The sequence below is a fragment of the Phlebotomus argentipes genome, unplaced genomic scaffold (assembly GCF_947086385.1).
Source record: "Phlebotomus argentipes unplaced genomic scaffold, Phlebotomus argentipes genome assembly scaffold_18, whole genome shotgun sequence".
Taxonomy (NCBI): Eukaryota; Metazoa; Arthropoda; class Insecta; order Diptera; family Psychodidae; genus Phlebotomus; species Phlebotomus argentipes.
Window position 1 is genome coordinate 4,970,797 of NW_026776177.1, and position 23,284 is coordinate 4,994,080.

The 23,284-nt window shown below is 40.5% G+C and overlaps 1 protein-coding gene across 1 annotated transcript in view; it reads right to left on the bottom strand.

The window, feature by feature from the left end:
* Window positions 1-507: 507 nt before the first annotated feature.
* Window positions 508-23,284, bottom strand: part of LOC132261060 (potassium voltage-gated channel subfamily H member 6) — a 38,556-nt gene continuing 15,779 nt past the window's right edge. Inside the window, exons 11-27 of the mRNA XM_059759584.1 lie at window positions 12,142-12,385; window positions 10,429-10,610; window positions 9,330-9,350; window positions 7,775-7,929; window positions 7,571-7,691; window positions 6,519-6,639; window positions 6,329-6,447; window positions 6,078-6,268; window positions 5,866-6,008; window positions 5,586-5,779; window positions 5,337-5,428; window positions 4,764-4,891; window positions 4,575-4,646; window positions 3,720-3,933; window positions 2,924-3,214; window positions 2,697-2,799; window positions 508-2,621 (exon numbers count right to left, since the gene is read on the bottom strand). Of these exons, the coding sequence (XP_059615567.1) occupies window positions 2,586-2,621; window positions 2,697-2,799; window positions 2,924-3,214; window positions 3,720-3,933; window positions 4,575-4,646; window positions 4,764-4,891; window positions 5,337-5,428; window positions 5,586-5,779; window positions 5,866-6,008; window positions 6,078-6,268; window positions 6,329-6,447; window positions 6,519-6,639; window positions 7,571-7,691; window positions 7,775-7,929; window positions 9,330-9,350; window positions 10,429-10,610; window positions 12,142-12,385 (2,427 nt within the window). The 3' untranslated portion in view covers window positions 508-2,585. The remainder of the gene's footprint in view (window positions 2,622-2,696; window positions 2,800-2,923; window positions 3,215-3,719; window positions 3,934-4,574; window positions 4,647-4,763; window positions 4,892-5,336; window positions 5,429-5,585; window positions 5,780-5,865; window positions 6,009-6,077; window positions 6,269-6,328; window positions 6,448-6,518; window positions 6,640-7,570; window positions 7,692-7,774; window positions 7,930-9,329; window positions 9,351-10,428; window positions 10,611-12,141; window positions 12,386-23,284) is intronic.

A 23,284-nucleotide genomic window follows, 5' to 3' on the forward strand; every position in this document is an offset into this window, starting at 1 on the left:
TTCGTGACTCAGAGCGGCAAAAGCTTTATTGTCTGCCGGACAAAAGACTTGCAATATACTTTTTCTCTTTCACGGCTTCTTCACACCTCCGTCAGCATTTCCCGCCAATTCCTATTCACTCACCCCCGGCGTGGAAATCATCATGACTTCCGAGGGAGTTTCTCGATAGACACAACAATACATCTGCAATGCTAGAAATAGGAAAAAAGAAATAATATAGCGCGGAAAATCCGCGCGAGTGAGTGAGAAAGACAATGTGAGACTCTTGAGAAAATATTCCATCACCCAATTCTATCGTCATACTATCGAGCACTACTTCGGGTATTATTAGTAGTTTTGAATGTGTATTAAAAGTTTATCACGCGATCGCAAGAATAGAGCTTTCGCGGATGTTCGATATAATTTTTGTCACCCAGCTGAACACGTTGCGACTCTTTTCAGGTTCTCTAAAATATTGGGTAAAATATGGAGTTTTGGGGTTGAAGTGAATTAAAACACAAATTCCATTTCGCTTTATTTTAATTCTTTTTTATTAAAAACTCTTTTTCTTTCGCACTTTTCGTATAATTTCAAATGTAAATGAATAATTTTGTGTATTCTTTTTTTTTCAAATTTTTCACTCAATTTCATCTTCCTGAAGCGTGTGACATTATTATTCTGTGCTCTTTTTTTTACCCTTTTTCCACCTCATCTGCAGTTTTACCATTTATTAATGTCTTTTTTATTTTATGTAGCAACAAGAATATTTCTTCAACATGTTATTCCTCCCCTTATTCATCTCATTGGTATATTTAATTTAATTTATATTTACAAAATTGTGGTAAATTGATTCTTGGTTTCAAAATGGTAATTATAATAATCATTTAATAATTCATTTTATTCGGTGAAGCAATGATGGCGTTTTAATTTGATTATCCTCTTGGGCTATTTCAACCCCTCAAAAAACCCTCAAATGACTGCTCTCACTTCATTTTATTATATATATAAAAATACTACATTGAGGCAAATTCTACCACTTTTGCACCGTATTTCGATAAGATAGCGTAGAGAATTGTTTTTATATTGAAACGAGTAAAAACTACAAAATTCGCTACCACAATGCTGCGGGAAATGCAACAAACTATTGCGGAAAGTGGCAATAAAGAATCAACGATACATACATATATATGGTAGTAGATTTTTTGTTCATTTATTGCTAGGATGAAAAATTGTCTCTAATTGGAACAGTTTTCCCTATGCGGACAAAGAGAGGGAAAAACCAAACGGTGTGTGTAATTTGATATGGAAATAAAATTCTCACTAATTATAATTCTATTTCCTCTGTTTTTGTTTAAAACGTGAAACCATTTGAATGTTTGATATAAATTTTTATTTTCACTGCTTTAATTCTTCCAATATGAACATCCTTTGCTGCTCACAATATTAAGAATCGCTCCTACCAAATCTCCCCATTTACTTATTACACTCTAAAAGGCCTCATATACGTAATTCAAATGAATTCATGCTCAATGCTAAATTATAATATCGCATATGTCGATAAACTTCGTTCTCTCTTCGTCTATTTGCTAAGATTATACTTTAAAAATTTTCTTTAAATTCTGACTAAATGATGGGAAATTCAACTAATTCGTAAAATCAAATTCTATTCTCTCTAATTGTTATCAGTCCGGTTGTCAAAAGGGATGCTAATTCTTTTGCTCTTTCGCATCTAACTCATCTCCAAACGGAGAAAATAAAATCACGTCTTGCTGGATTAAGCGTGTCCATCCAGAAGCATCTCTTAAACTCACTTGCATTTCGTTGAGTGCGTTTTTCTTTTGCATTCTCGCATGTACAAAAGCTCGAAAGGCTTCCCTTTATGCTCTCTAAAGCAAGTAAATCTGGTCATTGGGAGTATTTTTGTTTTTAAGAAATAAGTTTTATATATAGCTGATAAATATATGTATAGAGATATTGAAGAAGACTTTGAGGACTGTCAAAAGGCAAAAGAAGTTTCTCTTATACATTGAGGAAATGGCTGGAAAAATCGATTTTGGATGGTTCTCTCATAAAATTACATTAAATCTCACAGACTCTGAATGGCGATTGCCAAGTCACGTCGCCACCCTCACACTATAGCACACTAACTAAGGTCATCTCGAGATCGTCTTTACACAAATTCTTTAATTTTAAAAGACTTTTCTTATTGCGAGTATACACATTTCTCATCCACTTTGCATTTGTCTTCCCAGCGGCAAAACAATGCAACAAATTGTCTTTTACTTTGCTTCTTAAGGTACTTCATTTATGTAATGTCTGGCCATTCACACCACTAAATTGAGCGTACGCTGATTTTCTCCGCTGCACGATAGCTTGAGATTTCCACGAATTCCCCCGTCTGAAGGCAGTGATGGATAATCCCATTAAGAAGACGAACCTCCGCAGGTCGATCGCCGGCACACACACGATTGAAAATCTCCATGAAGCGCAAGGATAATTGCGGGAAAAAATGTCTCAGCAGAACCATTTTGAGTATAAACTTTATGTGCAAAGATTTCTATAGAGGCTGTCAAGAGAGTGGACAAAAGTGTCCCTATAATATCCTACTATTGTGATTTATCTTGGTTGGAATGTTTGCTATCCTGAAATTGCACAAAAAATGATGATTGAATCAATTTGTGAGTGTAATTGAGTGGAGAGAAAAATTGAGGACTCACTTGATCAATTTCATCCAGAGACTCGAGCTTGGCAATTGGCGCAAACATTGTCCAGTTGTCTGGGTCTTCCATCGTTTGGTTGAATGAAGCAAACTTCGAGCACCTGTTGAATTGACATTCCACAGTTAATTGATTTGTTATGCCAAGAAGTTTTCCTCTCTTCACTTTCACATGCATAATTGTGTTGGAAAATCCATCCCCAGAAAGGCCTTAAAGTGTATACTCACTTGAAGAGGCTCTTCTCGTTGGCGCACTCCGGCTGAGACACAGATCGTTGGACATTGCTGCGCGGCGTCTGTGACGTCGCGGACGCCTTATCGGCCGCCGTGCACATGTCGAAGGAGAAATCACTCTCGGACGGCTGGTAAGATGTGGTCATGGCCTGCTTGGCGGCGGCCTGAATCTGGATCTGCTGCTGCTGGTGCAGAATATCAAGAATGGTGCGGATGTCCTTCCGCAGCGTCATCTCGAGCCCATCTATTCGTTGTGTTATCTCATTGAGCTGATTCGCGAGGCTTCTGCGGGATAATTGGCGAGGAAAAATGTTATTTCACTGAAAATTTTCAGAATCTGGCTTTTAACAAGGGGAAGATAATATGGTTTAAATCTGTACACCATTTCCTCAGACTTCCAAATAAGCATTCATTCAATAATTCTCTAAGTAAATAAACTTAAAATATCACTAAAAGATCTTCAAAAACTCAGTTTGGAAGTTTTCTAGATCACAAAATCATCTCTTATGATTTTCCAATGAACTCAAAATTGCTGATTCAGACTTAAATTGTCCAGAAAATTGTTTAAATAAACATTTTTCAATTTGAAATCAATATTTTTGAGATTATGTTTGATCTTAGAACAATTTGCAGTGTTTCTTGGCTTTTAAAGATCAGAATAGAGATGTTTTTTGGCATTATTATTAATATTTGTCAGTAAAAGATGCATTCAGAAGCTCTCAACACTTCTAGACTGAAGTGGACACCACTTCTGACTGTATATTATCTCCCTCTTGGCTTTTATACTAACGTGACATCGTTGGTGGATGTTTGCGGCTTAACTGTCTCCTGAGACATGGTCGGGTCACCCTTTTCGCCCTCCTTGGACGCCGCACAATTGCACAGCTTCGTCGTGACGGCGCTCAGAGTCACCGTGTCTGCCGTCACGCCGGCCGCCGCGGTGGCCGCGGTTTTGAGCGACTGAACCGTTGGACTGTGCTTGTGGTTCGTGTGCCGAGGACTCTCTGTGAATGTGGGAATAAATGTGATTGGCGATACTTTGACTGCACACTTCGCAGCGTTATCACATCACAATTGCAATGCAGCATAGCATACGTCACATAGCACATAGGTTACAAGAATGGGTTATGCGAACACTGAAATACATTGCGATTTTCCATAAAGAATTTCACATTATTACAGCCAACTGTTTACCAATGATACTTCTGCCATTATGAGACACACGAATTACTGGATCGAAAACACAAAGGAACAAGTACAGGTACAAGAAAATACACACATATATATGTATGAAGTTGGATGAGAAATGATGAACTTTTTGGCAAAATGTCAACTGCATTATTCAATCTCATGCTGGAAAACGTGTCTTGTGAACGGAAAATCACGGGAGCAAACAATAGGGATTGCTCAGCACAATAAAGGCAAAATAACTTTGCAGATATAGTTGGTGGTTTCTTATCGTCATGTATTCTCATTATAAGTTCATTGTTTAATTAAAATCTTTGGTGAGTTAGTTTGCCTTAGGAGACACTGGAAATCCACACCATTCCACACACAATACAACATAGATAAAAATGGAGAGAGTAAAACTGATAAACACAGATGAGATTAAAGGCAAAACACGCATCTTTTAATAAGAGCTTACCAATATTTTCTAACGGTTGATGCTTAATGGATCTCAGATCGGGAAAACTTCTCTTTATGTGTGTAAACATCCCTACATTTCAGGTCATTCTCTCATTAGATAATTTGGCATTATGTCACAGTGTAATGGTGTATTTGGTATTTGAAGGAGATTCACAAGAGATTGTGAAGGAGTAATTTGCATAATTACCTGATATGCTGTACTGCTGGCGGTGATCTTGGGCCGTGAAGTCAATATCGTTATCACTCATCTGACTGACCGACATTCTATCGTTCCCTAAACCACATCTACTCTCTGGTCGTGTAAAAGGATGAGTTCTGCAAATTCTCTAATTATATAGTATCTCTAGTTGGCCCACACAGTATTATTTAATTGAATCCGGATTGTGTGATAGCAAATACTCAATAATTCAATTATGTATTAAAGTGATTGAACTATCTCAAGTTTCAAGCACAATCATATTAATCTCTTGTGAGTGCTTCGCTGCAGAATGAGAAGAATTGATAGAGAAATTGGCGGATGGGAGTGAAATTCCCATTTTATGAATTTCTCAGTCGCCAGTCGTTATTTATTCCATTATTTCTTGTCTGGGCAATTCAAAGCGCTCAATAGCGATGGAAATAAAATCCAATTCTGAGCTTTTAATATATTTAAGCTTATTGAATTATCGGGAAGGTTTACAAAAAAGTGCAGCTGTGCTAATATATTCGTCTTGTTATTTGCCATCAAACGATCTGCAGACATGAGAAGAAAGACACTTACAGCCTATATGATCTAGATTCACTATTGCGTTCTCTATCGTGGCTGGACGATCTCATATACCTATGCCTTAACTCTACACCGCTTTGTTCATCCTGGGAGAGCAACAGAGTAAATAGAGAGTGGACATATTAAAATGTATTGTGGCAGAAGACTAAGCACACAACTAAATTCTACTCTAAGAATGTTCGAAGAGGAGCACAATCTATCATTAGGAATTGAGGAATTCCTCTAAATTGCACAAATTCTTACGTCTCTCATGTTGTAGGTGATTTCGAGATTATTGACGAAACTCTCATAGAACTCTGGATAGAGTTCCAGGACATCAAGCAAATCCTCTCGGTGAATCTTGTGCAGATCACAGTACGTCAGAGCTCGAACGTTGCTGTTGGATTTGCCCAAAGTGGGGTGAGCGCAGGGATTTTCGCCGAAGATGTCATCCTTACCTGGAGGAAGGAGCGAAGCGTTGAAAAATTGAAATAAAACGAAATCAATATTGTTCTCAAGTGCTTCTTTTGCCCGCTAAACTCACTTAGGATTGCCATCACGACGTCATCCTTAAGTATCTCGATGGATCCTCTTGCAATGAAGTAAAGTGATGTGAGGACGTCGCCTTTGTGAACGAGAGTGTCGCCCGGAGGAGCGTGGGTTGTTTTGAATTTAAGCGAGAGTGCCCTGAAGCGGGAAAAAATGGAAGGAATTATTTGCACCTTTACCACATTTTACCAGAAGCCCTCTTTTCACCTCAGACATCCTGGACTGGCGCCCTCGAAGGCGGAGCAGTTTGTGAGGAGATTGCGATTGAGATGGAGACAAATATCTGCCTGAAGACACTCGGGAAAGCCTTTGAGAACGGAATTCATATCGATGCCATTTGTGTAAGTCCATGCATGCTGAAAGTACTCTTGCAGTCGCTGTCTCAGCGGATTTGGTATCTGCGAATGGGAGAAAGTGCCATGAGTGACATTCAAGTGACGCCTTGGCGCACAAATTACCTGATGGAATCGAATGAATTCTCGCACTCGCAGCATTTGGGTGTGATATCGAGCGGTTCCAGAGTACAATCGCTGGATGATGGCCGATACGTTACCAAAGATGCTCGCGTACATGAGAGCTTTGGCAGACAATTTCTATTTAGTTCCTTTTCAAAGGAGACAAAAAACCCAGAGTCGCATTTCAACTTACATCCCACGAGCATGACACAGATGGTGAATATCTTCTCAGCATCCGTATTTGGTGCCACATTTCCAAAGCCCACAGAAGTTAACGATGTGAAGGTGAAGTAGAGCGCAGTTACGTATCGTGACTGGTGAGAAATGTAAATCCATCTTAGTAGAATATGTGAAAATATCATTTTGTGGTTGAAAAGCGCCGAATAGAATTTGTGCTAAAACTATTTAATTTATGCTGCAATTTAATTAAAAGCTTATATAGACTTTCCGGAATGTGGGAGAGAGAGCTTTCAGGAAGCACAGACCGAAGGATTTAATAATTATTCCATTGTTAAATTGCATGACTCTATTTAAGTACAATATTATAAGAGTCGTAGGGGAGAGAGGGGAACAATTTAGTTTAAAATCGATCGATTTCAGTTTCTTGCTCAGTATTCACATGTCGTTGTCAATAAAGTCCATTCGGCTATACCAATAATTTCTAACACATTTAGAGTTCAGAACAACGTAATGACGTTTGGGGAAAAGTTGCGGAGTTTTTGTTGAAGCTTTTCTCCAACAGAAAATTGAACTTCAGTTCCGTATTTTCACTGGAATTGCACTAATAAATTTTGATGTTTTTCATGTTATTCGTTCTTGCAGGAATTGAAGAAAATTAATTTTCCGTCAAATGTTTCTCTGCTAAGTTAAAAACACAATGAAAAAATCTTTAATTTTTCTGCCCATTAGATAATCTGTTGGCCCTGAAATATTGTTCTTTAGATATTTAAAGGCTTTTTTCATAATTGCTTTTGGATTTCACTCTACGGATAACTAAGGATAAACCCATTCCGTGCGGTCTTTTGAAGCTCATAATTGAGACAATTCCAAAGATCGAATAAAATTTCATTTTTTTCGTATCAAACTACCCTTCTCTCCCCTACAACATAAAGTAGAGTTATTGATTGTGAAGATGTGTGTTTTTCAACAAATTTCCCGCAGTGATTTTATTGCCTCGCCTTCTTTCCCCTCCATTTACCACACAGCGTCTTATCTGCAATTCAGTCGCCTAAAAGTTTCAAGTACCTTGATTGAAGGACCCCCGGTTCCGTTTGGGAAATAGTACTCCTGACTATCACTCGCCAGTGAATCCAGCCATCCTATTTTCGCCTTCAGGATTGGTCTTTCGGCATTTCCGATTGCATACCTGAAAAGAAGAGGGACGTGCATTCGTGTCACCCGTTGGCAGCGGACCAAGGCAATCAGCGTGTGAAGAGAGTGTGTCCTTACCAAATGCACGCCAGCCAGTGAGCAATAAGAGCAAATGTGGCCATAAGTAGGACGAGCACGGCCGCTCCATACTCGGAATACCTGTCGATCTTCCGCGCCACCCGCACCAGCCGCAGCAGCCGAGCAGTCTTCAGGAGACCGATCAGGGTGGTGGTCTGCAAAGAGGTGCCGAAACAGAACACACACTCTAAGGATCAGGGCAACAGAAAGGGGGAAATATATATGTGGCGTTATGTCACTTGGAACTGAGTCAATTTCTTGTCTTGGGAAATTGTGCAGAAAATCCATAGAGCATAAAACCAATTCTTAGTTAATTCTACAATTTGCCAATCCTTCCTCCCGTTCTGCAGTGTGTCCTTCACAAAACTTCAAACAAACAGACCATATAGCTTATCTGACAAATCCTTGTGCACAAATATTATCTCGAGAAATAAATATGTGTGAAGTTTTGTGAATACAATACCCAGATTTACATTGCGAATTTTGGGGAAAAAGGACAAAATTTACATGTGGAAAGTAAATGAGTATAAAGTTTTTCATTGTCACAAGTATAAATGTTGTTTTAAAAGAAACTCTAAGAACAATATTGCATTACCAAAAAGGAAGAGTATATATTGCAGTGTCTCTTTTGTATGCCATTTGCTAACAAAACTTAAGTAAGAACAATATTGAGTTGCTTACGATCCCACAAGTGTGGTTAGTAAAAGTGTTTGTGGTTCAACCAAACATTTGTTATCTGTGCCAAACATAGGGTGGTTGGTGCTAGAAATAATATCTTTATACGGACGTGACAATACAGTGCATCACAGGAACACACGACAGCGAGTCACAAATGTTTAACTTTTCATCATATAATGCTCTGGGTGATTTTCGCTTAGTGGAAAGCAGCCATATGCAGTAAATTTTGTACAGTGATTCCACGCAGTAGGGGAACTTCTGGGTAAAAGCTTGTGCATGAAAGCCCACGTCGCAAACCGTTTGCTATATATTATGTAATTTCAAAGCACACATATGATTGCACAAACAATATTCAATTGAAACGCCAATCTTTGAAAGCAATCAAAGAGTCTGAGCTTTCAAATGCAATGGAACAATTTTGAATATCATTTGCTGTAAAGTTTCAAATATACAAGTGAAGGAGTAATAATTCCACTTAAGGAGCTTAACACATCTTTCCAATTCATTACGCTTTGTTTGTTTGACTTTTTATAATGTCAATTGTGAGATATTAGGCTCAATATAAATGCGATAAATCTGCCAATTCATGTGCTTAATTGGTCCAATTTGAGTGTTAACAGATCTTTCATTTGCATATTAATATCGCTGTGTGAATGAGATGTGTCTCGTGGCAGACTAAAATGTCCGACAGAAGTATACTAAAAAGCATGGCAAATTCTCATAACAGTACGATTGGTGGTGATAAAAATCAATACAGTGTGAATATTGAGAAGTGTAGCATGAAGAGTTATAAATTGAAATGATATTAAAAAGTCAATAATTCGTAATAAAAGAATTGGATGAATAGAATTGGGGAAAAAATTTAATATGGAAATACCTCGTCTTTATCCAAGCCCAGCTGTAAAAATACATAAAACGGACGTCATTTTTCCATATATGATGACCTCTTTCCTTCTATCTATCACTTGTGTCACTTTTATCTCTCAAATGTACTCTTTTTTTTTTTCAATAATCAATAAATGGAAAATTGTGTCTTGAAAGCAGCTTTGTAAGCCAAATGCTATATATATGTTAACCAAAAAGTTCGGCAACTCTTTGAATTGATCCTTGCAAAGCAAGGAGAACTCAGAATATGTTTTACTCGATGTTTTATTGCGTACTTCTTTTCTTCTCTCTCTCTTTCTTTGTGCTTCTCCTTCGCCCGATAAATTTCCTCGATTTATTCATTGTTTATTGATTTGATTTGACTCCTTTGCCAATGGATACGGGAAATTGTTAGTCTTCTCACTCAATTTATTAACCAATTTTACATCGAATAAAAGAAATACCAATAAAAATCGCTGAACAGCAAGCAATTTACAAATTGTAGAATAGCGCAAAATTTCCTTTTATATCCTTCTTTCAAACACTATTCTTCGAGGATTTGTACAATATACGATAAGAGAATTTCAATTATTGAATTAAATATGGTTAATAAAGTTTGGAAATATCAGAGTGACAAAGTAAAGGTGTAAACGTAAAGAAGAGTGACAGGAATGAAGAATAAGTTTCTAGATGCAAACATTCAATACAAAATTGGTTAACACCAAATATATATGCCTACAAACGAACTGAGAGTCATTCAGACCACTTAGAAGATATGTCTTAATAGATATCAGTCGATGAGAAGTTCTCGAGAGATACACATGTGTACAAGAGGAAATAAATGATTTATCGAGAAAAGAAACTATAAAGTATATGCATAACATGTTCTGCATAGTAAATACATCACTCTGAATTACCGGATAGTTTGAGCTTTTGCAAAACTTTCAGGCGGAGTTTTGCTCACGCCGTCCAACGGAATGGTAATATAGCATCAAGGATCTCATTAAAAGAGGGCTGGGAGAGTGAAACATTATAGAGGGATGGTTCAGGAAGTGACTCTGAGAAGGAGAGCAGAGGCGAACCGTGGGCAGAAATATGAATTAGCAACTCACCTCATCGGTATCACTTCCGACCAGCAGGAGGTCAAATGGTATTGCTGCCACTAAATCGATGAGAAACCACCCACTTAAGTAGTGCACCGCAATTCGACCAGGATGAGAAACAACCTCGTCCTGACCGTTAACAAATGTTGTGCGAAAATTTATTAAAATATCTATCACAAATGTAACATCCACTGCAAAGAGACAACAGTTGCGAAAGCCAAATTAATCCATTTTATTTGATATCAAACAGAACGTTGAAAATGTTGGTTAGTGGCTTCTGTGGTTGCGCCTGTATTGAGTGTTTTTCAATGAAAGCTCTGTCCAAAATTATATCTTTCTACATAAATTTTTCCAAAGGGAAAGTCACTCGCAATTTGTGATCATTAACTTTGTGATTATTAAATCATCATCATCTTCTTGATCACGTCAGGAAGTCATAAAATGTGAAAATACGTGAGAAGATAGACAAAGTTATGCGTAAAATGGGATATTATAGCGTCCCCCACGCCAACTTTGCTGCCCTCTGTAGATGATATGTGGGGAAAACAATGAAATATTTAAATTTTGATTAAATATTCAGAATATATTAAAATATAGCATAATTAAATATAACATGAGACAATTAAGAGTCCTCAAAATTCGCTTTGTGACTTTCCCCTTGATTTTCTCTGTGTTTCCGTGACTTTATCGACACCCCAAAAACATTTAGGAACTTCCTTGGTCTCGAATTTCCAAAAGGCTTAAGTTGAAAATCACTCAATATTTCTCGGCGTTTAACCGCCAATTGAGCCTTTTAGCGCCACCCTTAAAGCTGATTTGGTGACATAATATGCGATTATCGTATTATATGTGACTCAGAAATTACCAGATTAATCAATTGAGCTGCTGTTGAGCACTGTTATTACCTGACTTCCCCAATTGATTTATCCGGAAACTTTTGAACCGCCTCCAAATATATTATTACCGTCATTGACGGGAAATAAACCTCACTTTACGGCATGAACGATTAAGCTTTTTTCCCCTGACGAGAACAGAGGAGAGAATCACGCCAATGTAATTCATGGGAGAACATGAAAATTAATACAAAAACACTTTTTATATTGCAGCGAAAACCAATATCAATTTGCGTCAATGACACAAAGAACAAGTTCAATAGCCAATTAGAGAAAATTATACAAAATTTTCATGCTCATTTCCGAAGAATTTCATTAGCTTTTAGTAGCAATTCCTTGTTAATGTGTTGAACATATGTTAATGATTTGATATTTGACATATATTTGATTGGGTGCTGTTGATGTGTAACGAGAGTGCATAAATTGTGTACTTTGACGTGCTCTCTTGTGTGTATATCGTGTTAGTAAATTTAGTAGAGATTAAATTATTACCTAAAACATTTTTCATTACTCTTTTTTTTACCTAATTCATGAAACGATTATATATAAATATTTTTTAACTGTGAAAAATGAGTTAATAAAAGAGTTAAATATAGATATAATATGTACACATCAAATGCACTTAGTATCGCGGCAAACGGACACACATTGTCAATTGTCCTTAAGTCATCTGCTACTTCACACATGATTTATTCATGCTGAATTTGTGTCAGGTATTTGAATGTTGATCAGATTATTTCGCACGTGGAAAATATTTTGTGATGGAATGTCACGGAGATTTTCCACATGATCGCATGTTGTACATAAAATACATATATTTAAAACTCACCTATTAAATCAATTATCACAATGGGGTCGTCAGCATATTTACGATTGCGTCTCTGATTGAAGTCAGGCTCACTGAGTAAAAATGCTGCAACGTAGGGTGTAAAAATGGCTGTATATACAACAAGGATCAAGATGATCCAGTCCCATACCGCCTTGAAGGGTGAGTAGTGCAGGATGGTCCACTTGTGGATCCGTGGACTCTGCAGCTTGTACTCGGGCAGAACGTCGGCGCCCAGAGATAATACCTGAAACGATTTATGCAACGATTCGTCACATCAAATTTCCCCATTATATGCACTTCATGCCATGGCTTGTGTGTCTAATTGACTGTCATCGATCCTGTTGGCGAGAGCTCAAGTCCTCTCTCAGTTGGAAGGAATAACATTGTGAAACTTTTCCAAAGGAATAAAAAACTCAAGAGGGAAGGAATAATAACAAGTTTTCTCCAGAATATCTGGCTTTGAATGCTTCTGCACAAAGCGAAGAATCCTTTGTGATTCATTCACTTCAGTGTGCTTACTTTATGAACATATCTTGTAGAAATTCTGCGAAATTGAATGTTCATCCATGAATTTATGCAATTTCATCATTTTTACAAGTGTTTCTTTTCTTTTGGATATTTTCTGAACAAATATCTTGATATAACAATCAAATGTATGCAGCTTTTGATCATTTACCCTTGTCGACAATTACTAATTCGCCCTCGAATAAATGAGACCATTTCAACAACGCGGTTTTGCGTTGGTCGAGAATTACCACGAAACCAGACAGATGTGAAATTAATAATTTACATACACTGTTATCCCTCGATATGTAGCCCATGAAGGTAAACTTTCCACCTTTGAGCTTTTCCCACACCAATTAGAGCCGCATGTGCTTTCAATGAGGTGTTTATTGACGTTCTCAAAGAACGTCTCCCTCGTGGCGAAATTCGGAAAATTGAAGTGTTATTGTTTCGAGAGTCTAGCATAAATGACTTTCACCATGTTTCCCTTGAAAGTTTGCCCGCGCTGTTGTCGATCATTTATTCAACCCTTGGCGACGAGCGTGCGGGCGTTTTGGAAGGGCTCAAACAAAGCATCCATCATACACGGAACTCATTCTGCAATTCATGGGCTAAGAAAATGAGATGCGAGGGCCAATTTGTGTGAGGTGTTGTTGTAAATGATTGTGCTGTGTGTTACAGAGAAATAGGCAATTTGTGCACCATACATTAGCAATTAACATCCTGGGGAGAAGGTGAGAGACCAATTACCTCTTTGCCAAGGTGGGCCTTTGGCTTTTCCGTGCCGAATCCGTTGAGATTCAAATTTGAGTGTGAGGAAATGTGATTTTCAATTTTAACTTTTGTCCTCGAATCTGTACTCAGGCGGACACTTGACCATTTCTCTGTGGCCTAAGTCGCAGGTGGGGGAGAAAGAAATGAGAAGACAAACCAATCACCAATCCAGATACATTCGCGAGACATTGAGAGCGAGTGCGGTCCCAGAAAAAGCACGTCCCAGCAGAGAGAAATGGTTGGAAAAATATAGCCATTTTTCAACCACAAGAGAGCAGGTGAAAATCGATCTCAGCTGGGGGTGAAATATCTCTTGGAAGTGCTCAAAGGGAGTATAAATTAAACACCCGCCAACTGTTCCGCATCACGTGAAAAACCTATCGATTTCTACACGTCAACTATTCATAATTTCTACTACACGTCCATTCTCTCGGTGATACTTTCTGGCGGTGAAATTGAGGTCGTGGAGGTTGTAATAAAAATTCCACCAACGATTGAGAAACACGAGGCACTGGGGAAAGTCCCACGGAAGCCAATATGAAAGGGGGTTTTATTTTTAGGATGCTGGCAGCAAATGTCGCCAACATTTTCATCCTCATTCACACCTCGTTGGCTTCACCCTTTTGACACATTTTCACCTCAAGATTGCGCATCGCGCACTCACGCTGAGCTCAACACAATGTTGTCCCCTAATAAATCCACCACATTTCGCGGCGCTGCACATTTATCCAACTCATAATCAATATATTGAGTGCCGTCCGTGCGCTCTCGGACACTATCATCGGGATTGACCTTCATTTTCCTTGAACCGTCCGCTTTTTTTCACACACGCACTGCATAATTTATGCGTTAGAGGGTGTTTTAATTGTCGCCCTTGATTCCGCCATCCACTTCTTCCACATCTATTCCCTCGCGACGCCGGGCTGTCTGGCAGTGTGACCGTTTATTAGCCAAGTCACTCTCAGAATGCCAACTTCTACTCTCCCTTTCCACAAGGACTTTCTTCCAATCTCACAGAAATAGTGTCTATGCAGTTACTTTCTGCATGATTTATGATTGGTATATTTCCTGACTCTAACTTCACAGTAGCCCTGGAGGAAGTCTCGTGCCATTAATCTGCTGCAAATGCCATAAACGAGCTTTATTACTATCCAGCTCATCAATTTGTCTGCATTCAATTAATATCCAATCTTCAGACTCTATTAAGTGCGGGATGTGACTAGAATAATGGAGTAGTAATTATACTAATCCCAATAGTTAAGTTGGCATAAATAGTCTTTTGCAGCATCTGCGTGTCTAGAAGTGGTGCAAATTTTCTCTCTCAAGGGTCAAATGGAAGGCTTTGTTATGCTAACGCTAAATGTGTATTGTATTCAGGGGGAAAATGGGAAAGTTTGCTCTTTGCGGAAGAGAAAATTGTTGCACTCTATTCTAGGATTAGAAGTTAGATTATCGTCGTTTTGTCAATTTTCTAATTGTGTTTCTATGCTAATTGGCGTCAAGATTAATCTCTGCTGTTCTCCAATTCGACTAGAGATAATTGTGAAAACTTTCACTCAGGGGAAATCCGACTGACCGGACAAATACTTGGCAAAGTTCTTTAAACCCACTCAAGCGCAAAGCTCAAGTTTCTCCCAAGGTGGACATTCCACTTCTTCTACGCTATTCCTTTCTTTTGGAGAAAGTTAATTGCTAAACTCGCGCCACCCCCACATAGTTGATTTCCTGCCCTTTTCATTTCCCCATACATTGTTGATGGAGTATTTATGTTTGGCATGGAAATTAGAAATTAGACCCGCGTGGACACGCGAAATGTATGCAATCGGGGTCAGGGCGAGGAGTTGGAGCCAATTGTGAAGTTGACTACCCATTGAGAAGTGTTTTGGTTGAGCTTTTGTTCATCTCACGCCTCGTGGTGTGAGGGCACAGAGGTTTTATGTTATGTTTTGCCAAAGCTTCACACCGCACATGCGCTCCGGCGGGCAATTTCACACGACTTGGCGGCTCCTGTTGGCGAGCCCCCTGTCCCGGGGAGCATCTCTAAGCCTCTCGGTGAGTCAAGGCATTAGGCATGGCGCTATTCGGGGGGATCAAAGGCTCAGACGAAATTCCAGCGGGTGATTTTTCACGCAATCCCCAGTGGATTTGCGGGGCGGCTGTGAGTGAATCACTCAGCGGGGGTCTGAGTGGGGCCCGATGGAGAGGAGCACTTCCAAGTGGGACCGGGGGGTGATTGGCTTCCGTCAAACCTGCAAATTGTGCGGCACCGACTTGTTGCGATGCTCGCTAGCGAGATTTTTCGATCGCACGAAACTCCGGCAGGACTTTGGGGCGCGGAAACTCACGTTGTCCAGTTCCGGGCCAAAGTCAGGACTCGTGGACACGGTGGTGGCCTTGGCGGAGCCACCGCACTCATTTGTGGTGATTATCAGGGGGACGCTGGTGCTGTCTGAGCTGCCCGTCTTACTCATCTTGGCGAGCTGTCTCAGAGCACCATCTTTGATCCGCCCATGGGTGAAAAGTCTTCAGCACTGCAGCTCGCACACTTTCGCACATCCGCCACCTCCTGGGCGTCCCACAGACACTCCGTCGCCGTCAAATACTCCCGGGTAGCATCGTGGAGACGTCCGCTAATCACTGCCTTCACCTCTTTCGCTGGTAATCACTGGAGCAAGATGGGGGCCGTTTTAGCACAAAAGTTCCCTTTTCACATCTCTACCAGCCACTCTGACCGCCGTAATTCCGCTCGAGAGCCCTCGCAAGGCATCTCTCAGGTGCCCCAAGTGCTGCCCAAAGGGTGAGGAAAATCAATTAATCGGACACTGTGGACTCTCGGTCTTCCGCAGCGAACGTGCAAGTTGTCGCGATGCTCGCGATTGACTGAAAGTCTAGAAATTCACTAGAGACGAACTTCTCTAGCTCTCTCTCGGGTGCTCTTTGCGCTCCCTTCGCCGAGCTTTGCCACCCACCGATGTCCACCCCGGCGCCGACGCAGAGCCGCCGCCCGCCGCTCTTCGTCGCAAACCATAATGGTCATTGGCACCCTCGGCATTAAGGATTCACCAGCGGAGGAGGTCTTTAAGAAATTTATTCATTACACACCAAGTCAGCGCTTCAATTTTCGCGGGACTATCCCACAATGTACACTCTGAGCCAAATTGCAGCACACAAATCTCACCACGCCACATATTATCCTTTGGTTGTGGTTTTTGATATGGAAATATGACTGCAAAGCACTAAATTTGAGACATTCTCTAGAGCAGCCAGCGAAGCACCCTCTGCTCCTCTCTCATGAATTATCCACTTTCCTCATGAGCTTTGGCGCCCTCGCCAGGCGCCTCTTGGCTCAGATTTTACATGCCGAATGGCGAGGAACATAAATTGCCGCGGATGTGAGCGGAAAATCAGGTGGACGACACATGGGAATGACTTCCAGTTCGATATTGATTCATCCAGTAATTTTCTTCCATGTGCTGCTCCTCGTGCTTTCACCTCAGCGTAAAACCACAAACCACACTCCCATTGAGAGCGACAATGTGAATTTTTCATCGCGCTGCACTACGACGAATGTGCTAATGTATGTTCTACTCGATGTGACCGCGAAACCTTGCTGGCCAGACAATTAATTTGAGTGTAAGAAATGTGAAATGCAGCAAAATTGCACAAAAGCTTCTCCCTATCCCATTATTCATTTCAGAAAGTGCTCCAAAAGCACTTTATTCCGTGTTTAATGTCTCAAATACTCGAGATCCGAATAAAATTTCTCACTTTTGTTAAACTAAACTTGCTTCTTTGGCTCTTGATGACATTTCAGAATGAAATTCTTGGGATTGATAAAAAAAGTCTCTTTCGTGACTTGTCTCTAAAGTGTAAAGTCGAAAGCACTCAATTTTCCTCTCAGTGTCCAATTGTGAGAGAGAACAGCTCTCTTTAACAAAATGCCACGCCAACAAATGGTTGCGTCACTGTTTGTGGAATTTAAAGAATTCGCCTCCGCTTTTGTGTAGCATAAAATGTTACGAGAACAATTTTTTTTCAAGTCAATCATTGTCGATATGTTTTCTTATGGGATCTCCCTTGGCATCGTAAATTACTTTCATTTCCACAAGCGGAGTCTGAATTACTGTGAAATTGGGAAATTACAGAAAATTGGATGCGATGCGAAAGTTTGCACACAAATGTTCTCGCAGAAAAATTCACTGATAAAATTACGCTCATTGTGGGTGGTGAAAAGTTTTGGTGCGGAAGTCCTCAGGGAATGTGTTGTATATTTGCCTTGGACTTGGAAAATTCAATTCACTGCGAGTGTCTTTGACACCTTTTCTCTCATCATCATTGCCAGCATTCGACACTGGGTGATATATTTAAAATGTCTGCGGTGCCTCTATTCCATCCTCTCTGTGGCCCCACGAGATCAGCGAGCTTTGGCAGGTCGGTGGAAATCAAAATGGGAAATTGCCAAGAGGTTTTTCAAATAAAATCTCATGCCAAACACGTTTTCCCCATAAATAACGTCAGATTAGTGTCACAATTAAAAGCACTTCCAACTCAATTCGACGACCGAAGACAATGCTATTAATAATAATATGAAAATATATGCTTTCTCTTATACAGACAGTATTTTAAAAGAAAACTTTTACGATATTCATCGTCGTTTTTGTCGTCTGCCTTTATTATTGCCGAATAAATGTACGAAAATGTTGTCATTTTGCAAGTGAGCACACAAATAGTATCACTATTAGAGTTGATAATAAAGCGTGTATGATAGTTTATGGATGAAGATTCTCTGTCACACGAAAATCATTCGAGTACAGCTTAAAAGCATTGTATTTTCCGATGACATATTTTGCACGCTCTTTATTCAGGTCATGTTTCCATTTCACCCCCATTCGCTTGATAAAAATATAGAATAAATAGTCAAACAGCTGAATATTTATTTAATGTTCACTGTAATATATGTTGACCCTGCCAAATTTATTTTTCAATTAATTGAAATATGCAAAAAATGCATAATTATGCATTGTTGAAGTGTGCAATGAATCTGTCCATAATCAATTCAACAATCCACGCATTGAATTCAGCAAATCCAACTAAACAATCAACTCTGTGAGATAAGAGAAGGGGTTAATAGGCTTAATAAAAATAAAGCAACTTTCCCCATATGGCTGGACAATTCTCACAATTGATTTTTTTTCTGCTTCACCCTTTCAACATAATTCACCATAGTTATGTAGATGAATGTTTGGCAGCATTTTTGCTCGTATTTGCATAGATTTATCGGCGGCGAAAGCGGAGAGAATGAAAAAAGCAGGGAAATGAGTTAATATTTTCCGCCACGAACAATTTCACCATGATGACGGTGAAGTGCAAATAAATGCGACGTAAGTGGATTTATATTGGGTGAAAATATGGGTATAATAATTATTAGAGTAAAATTCTCATTTTCGAATGAAATTGATTCTCTGTGTCGAATAACTAGAGCAGTTCTGACACAATAAGTCATAGTTTTCACCTGAACTTTGTGAGCTTTCCCAAGGCTCGCGCCACCGGAAGCCTCTCTGGCGACAATGCTGCCATCTCGGGCAGCTTCGGCGCACGTCACATTCGAATGACTTCCGCTAGACTAACTCACAACAGATTTCTCGGGGCCTTTCTTTCCCTCAAAGACGCTCTCGAATTGGCAAAACGCTTTTTCTCCCGACCCGAAATCCCCTCGTCACTCTCTTCAATTTTTCATCATTGCGAAGCGCGAGACAACTTTGGCGTCACACGGACTTTCTCGCTATCTATTGAGGCGTGCAAATAGAGAGGAAAAAAATATGCGTGACGTCGACCATTTGGTGAGGAGTGAAAATGAGGGTAAAAATAAGTATCAACTTTAACAACGTGGCCAATCAAAGTGTCTTGGAGTGAAAGTAGGTTATCACGTGGCGAAGGAAATTCACAGCCGGAGCTTTCGCTGCATCGTCACAGAAATTATCAATTGTTTACGAATATTCAATCGATATTCGTGGCAGATGAGCGGCAGAGGAATGAGGTTTTTAATTGAATTTTCAATGTCTGATTATTGTAGAGGAGCGAAGATGAGATTTTCCGTGGGGATGAATTTATCATGTGGGTGAAAAATAATGCAAACCGTGAGAGGGAAAGCGATGAAATTCAGCCTCGACGAGCCACCAGTTTTTGACGATAAAGTACCAGTGTTGCGCATGGAATAAGAATAAATTGCATCTGTTGCGATAGAAATAATATCAAAAATATTATTATTCAAAATACCCAGATCTATTCAGGCAATTTAGATATGAATAATAAATAGGAATGTCTATTTTGTGCTGTTTTGCAGTGCATCATAGCGGAATAAATCGCAATCTGAGCATAACCACGAGCGTTGTGGAAAAAGTGTCGTGCTTTTAATTCACAACATTGACTATTCTATGCATCAGAGAGACACACTGTATTTCCCCGGAGGAAAGCGAGGGGTTTCTTGTGCACAGGATCATTTATTAAAGCGGATTGTTTAAAGCAGTTCCAAGTTATAACATGAATGAGTTAAGGATTTCGGCATGAACGATGGAATCGCCATCAGTTCTACTACTTAATTTTATATTGTTCTTTAAAAGTTTCTCCACCGCATATTTGGGGGTGAACTTTAAGCCATAAATTGAGAATATTGGTCGAGACATAAAAAGGAACAAGAGGTGTAATACAGAGTCTTCGAATTTATTGAGGTTGATATGCTGTCGCACTCCTTGAGAAGTTTTAAGTTTGCAGAAAGCTGGGGAACTTTTTGCAAAAGACAATTCTTACAAATCGTTCGCCATAAAAGATGTTACAAACATACAAAATATCTTTGCCATTGAGCCAGAGAGAAAGAGAGGGAAAAAGGTCAAGTGAATTAAGGATAAACAGGAGGGAGATTTCAAGTTTAATTTCCATCTGGGTAGAAATAATTTAATGAGAATACTCAAGTGGATGCTTCGAAACAGTGATAAGCCCCTTAATTGGCGGTTTTTACCCTTTGGCTTTTTTTTCTTCTTTCCTCTGTCGCGCGCGCTTTCAACATGCGCCAACACCAACCATGTTCTCTCCAACATCACCGAGTTATTGCTCTCTTTTTGCCGATCTCTCTGACCGCTCTTTTATGTAACATTTCTGGGAAATTTCTTTCTCTTCTGTCTCCCCCACCCGTGGTGAGTTTTAATTCAATCCCCCTGGACAATGTGGAGGGAAGAGTTTGATGGACGTCACAGATAAATGACAGTGAATCAAGAGACACTTTTCCATATTCCATCTAGAAGAGGAAAGAGAATGAATTTTTCGGCAGGAAAAGTACCAAACAAGCAGGAGAGAATTAATGTGAGTAATTTTTCAAAAACAACTTTGGCTTACGGCCAAGGGGGTGGGCAAAGGAGGGTCGAATGAGGCATTGGTATTGTAGGATGGACAAAAAACACTAACCAACACATTTGAAATGTGTGCGACATTGCCAAATAATTTGAAATCATCTCGTGGCCCAATATTGAATTGCTTCGACGATTGTCACAGTGTTAGTCCAGCATTGATTCGTCAATTGTCCCAAAATCTGGCCATATCAAATCAATTGTTAAAGAACACTCCACTTCATGCACGTCATTTACATAGACTGTCCATCGCTGCACATAATATTAGCTAATTGAACAACACTCCCTGGCTGTTCGCTCATTTCTTGTCAATATCTCCCACTCTTCGGTTGACTTTTGAGATTTTAATTTCGCAAATGGATCCGAATCATCTCACAGTTGTCTCATACATCAAAGAACAACAATACCTTTTCTATCGCAAGTCGCAAATGCACCAGGAGATTATATATTTCCGCTCAGATCCTTCTCTATAACTTATAACTTCCTGAGAATTTTACCATGAAATTTGCACTTCTCGTGCATTGTGAAAATTTATATAGGAATAATTTGGGATTATTTATGAGCTTCCCATCGAATTCTGTGATATTCACAAGCTACTTATTCACCCTACAGACTGTGCAGTCAAATTATACATCCGCCCAGGATGTGCGAAATAAATTGTCATTATTTGTAGATAATTTCGTTGCCTTCAAGTCCAAGACTTGCAGTTTTGTAGGAATGCAAAGACTATAATTCAGTTAAAATGCGAAAATACGGGTACTGATGATGCACTGAGTTTCTTCTGCTGTCCTATAAATTGTGCACAGTTTTGTGGAATTAGATAAAGCACAAGAACTCGAAGAGCCATTTGAATTTCAATGATATTCGCATTGATAGTTTCGTGAGCGGAGAATGGACAAGGGCAAGTTTCACGTACTGTTTCAACAGGTTCGGGAAGCTTCTTCTCGTGAAGACTGCCAAAGCGCGCTCCAAGAAGTGCCTCCTTGGCGCCACTCGTGGAGATCTCGGCCAGCTCCTCCGTGACTTTCATGGATATCCTCCTGGCCATGACCTGAGGCGAGAACTTGGGCCGTCCTTTGGCGGACTCCTCAGCGGCGCTGATCATCCCAATGGCCGTTTCCCTGAGACTCTGCTCACTCGAGTACTTGCGCGAGAAGGCGATCACATTGTTCTCATTGAGGGAACACTGTTTGCCGCTGAGATTGAATCCCCGCGCGAACATGGACTTCTTCCGTCGACTCTCGGTCAGGGGAGCTCGCTCGCAGTTGTCGCACACGAAGACGGTGGCGGTGCGATTCACGGTGAGATTTGGGGGCTTCTTGGGCGCCTCCTCGGAATGATGGCGATGCTGGAGGTGCCTCTTGCGACAATTGATTGTCGTGGTGACATTCTCAGAATCACTGCACGTGACTGCTTCCCGCTCGGACAGCTTCGGGCGAAGCCTCCGCTCAGACGTGCCGCAGACACACTTGGCGAGCGGCGTCAGACGTGGAGACGCCTGGTGACGACGCGGCGTCTGAACCACGTCCGGCGAGGCCACCTCATCTTCCACCTGATCGCAATCCTCCAGGCTGCCCAGCTTCGCGCAGCAGTCGCGGCAAATGTGCTCACAACTGCTGGTCTCGCACTGCGTGAGCAGATGATCCAGACGGCGGATCTCACTGAGCTCAATATAGCTGCTCGACGGCTGCAGGTCACCCACGTCAGACATGGTCCAACGGAACACCCATCACCCGCCACAGCACAATTATCACACTTCACCAGCGCGACTCGGGCCAGATGTTGTCCCGCCGACTGACTCAATTGCACTGATTCCCTCTCTTTGCTGCTCCCCAACTAAATAGGTACTATGTAAAGGAGACACGCTCACCAACACACGCCGCCCTCGCCGATAATGAACCCCTCGAGAGAGCCGCTCTCTGAGAGCACAGTCGAAAGCCCACCCACGACGAGAGAGCGCCCGAGAGCTTTCCCACCAAACGCCACATATTCTCGCAGCCTCGGCAATCTGTGTGACCAGGTGCACAATCTCATTGCATAACGCCAATAAATTAGGGACCATCAGGATGATTATCGTCCGATCGGGATCGCAATGGGTTAAGTTTTCACGTGGACAGCGGCAGGTCATGTGCAGGTATCGATTGATGGCGAAATGACTATCTAGCACGCGATTTCGTGGACAGTGGCGAAAAAACATTCACCCCGCCTCGTGAAAACAATAATATTAGCACACACTCGTATCACTGCCACACACCTTTCCGGCTTAGCCGAGGAAGTTTTCTACATTTACAGCATTTTTAGCATGCGAATATATTTTGAGGAATTTCTGTTTCGGTTCTTCTTGGAAGCCCCAAATTGATTGAGAGTTTCGTAATGACTCTCGAAATGTGTGTCAATTGTTAAGTTTTCATATAGCGTGAGCGTTAAATTAATTCGAAGGGAAACCCTCGGGATATTTCAGGAAT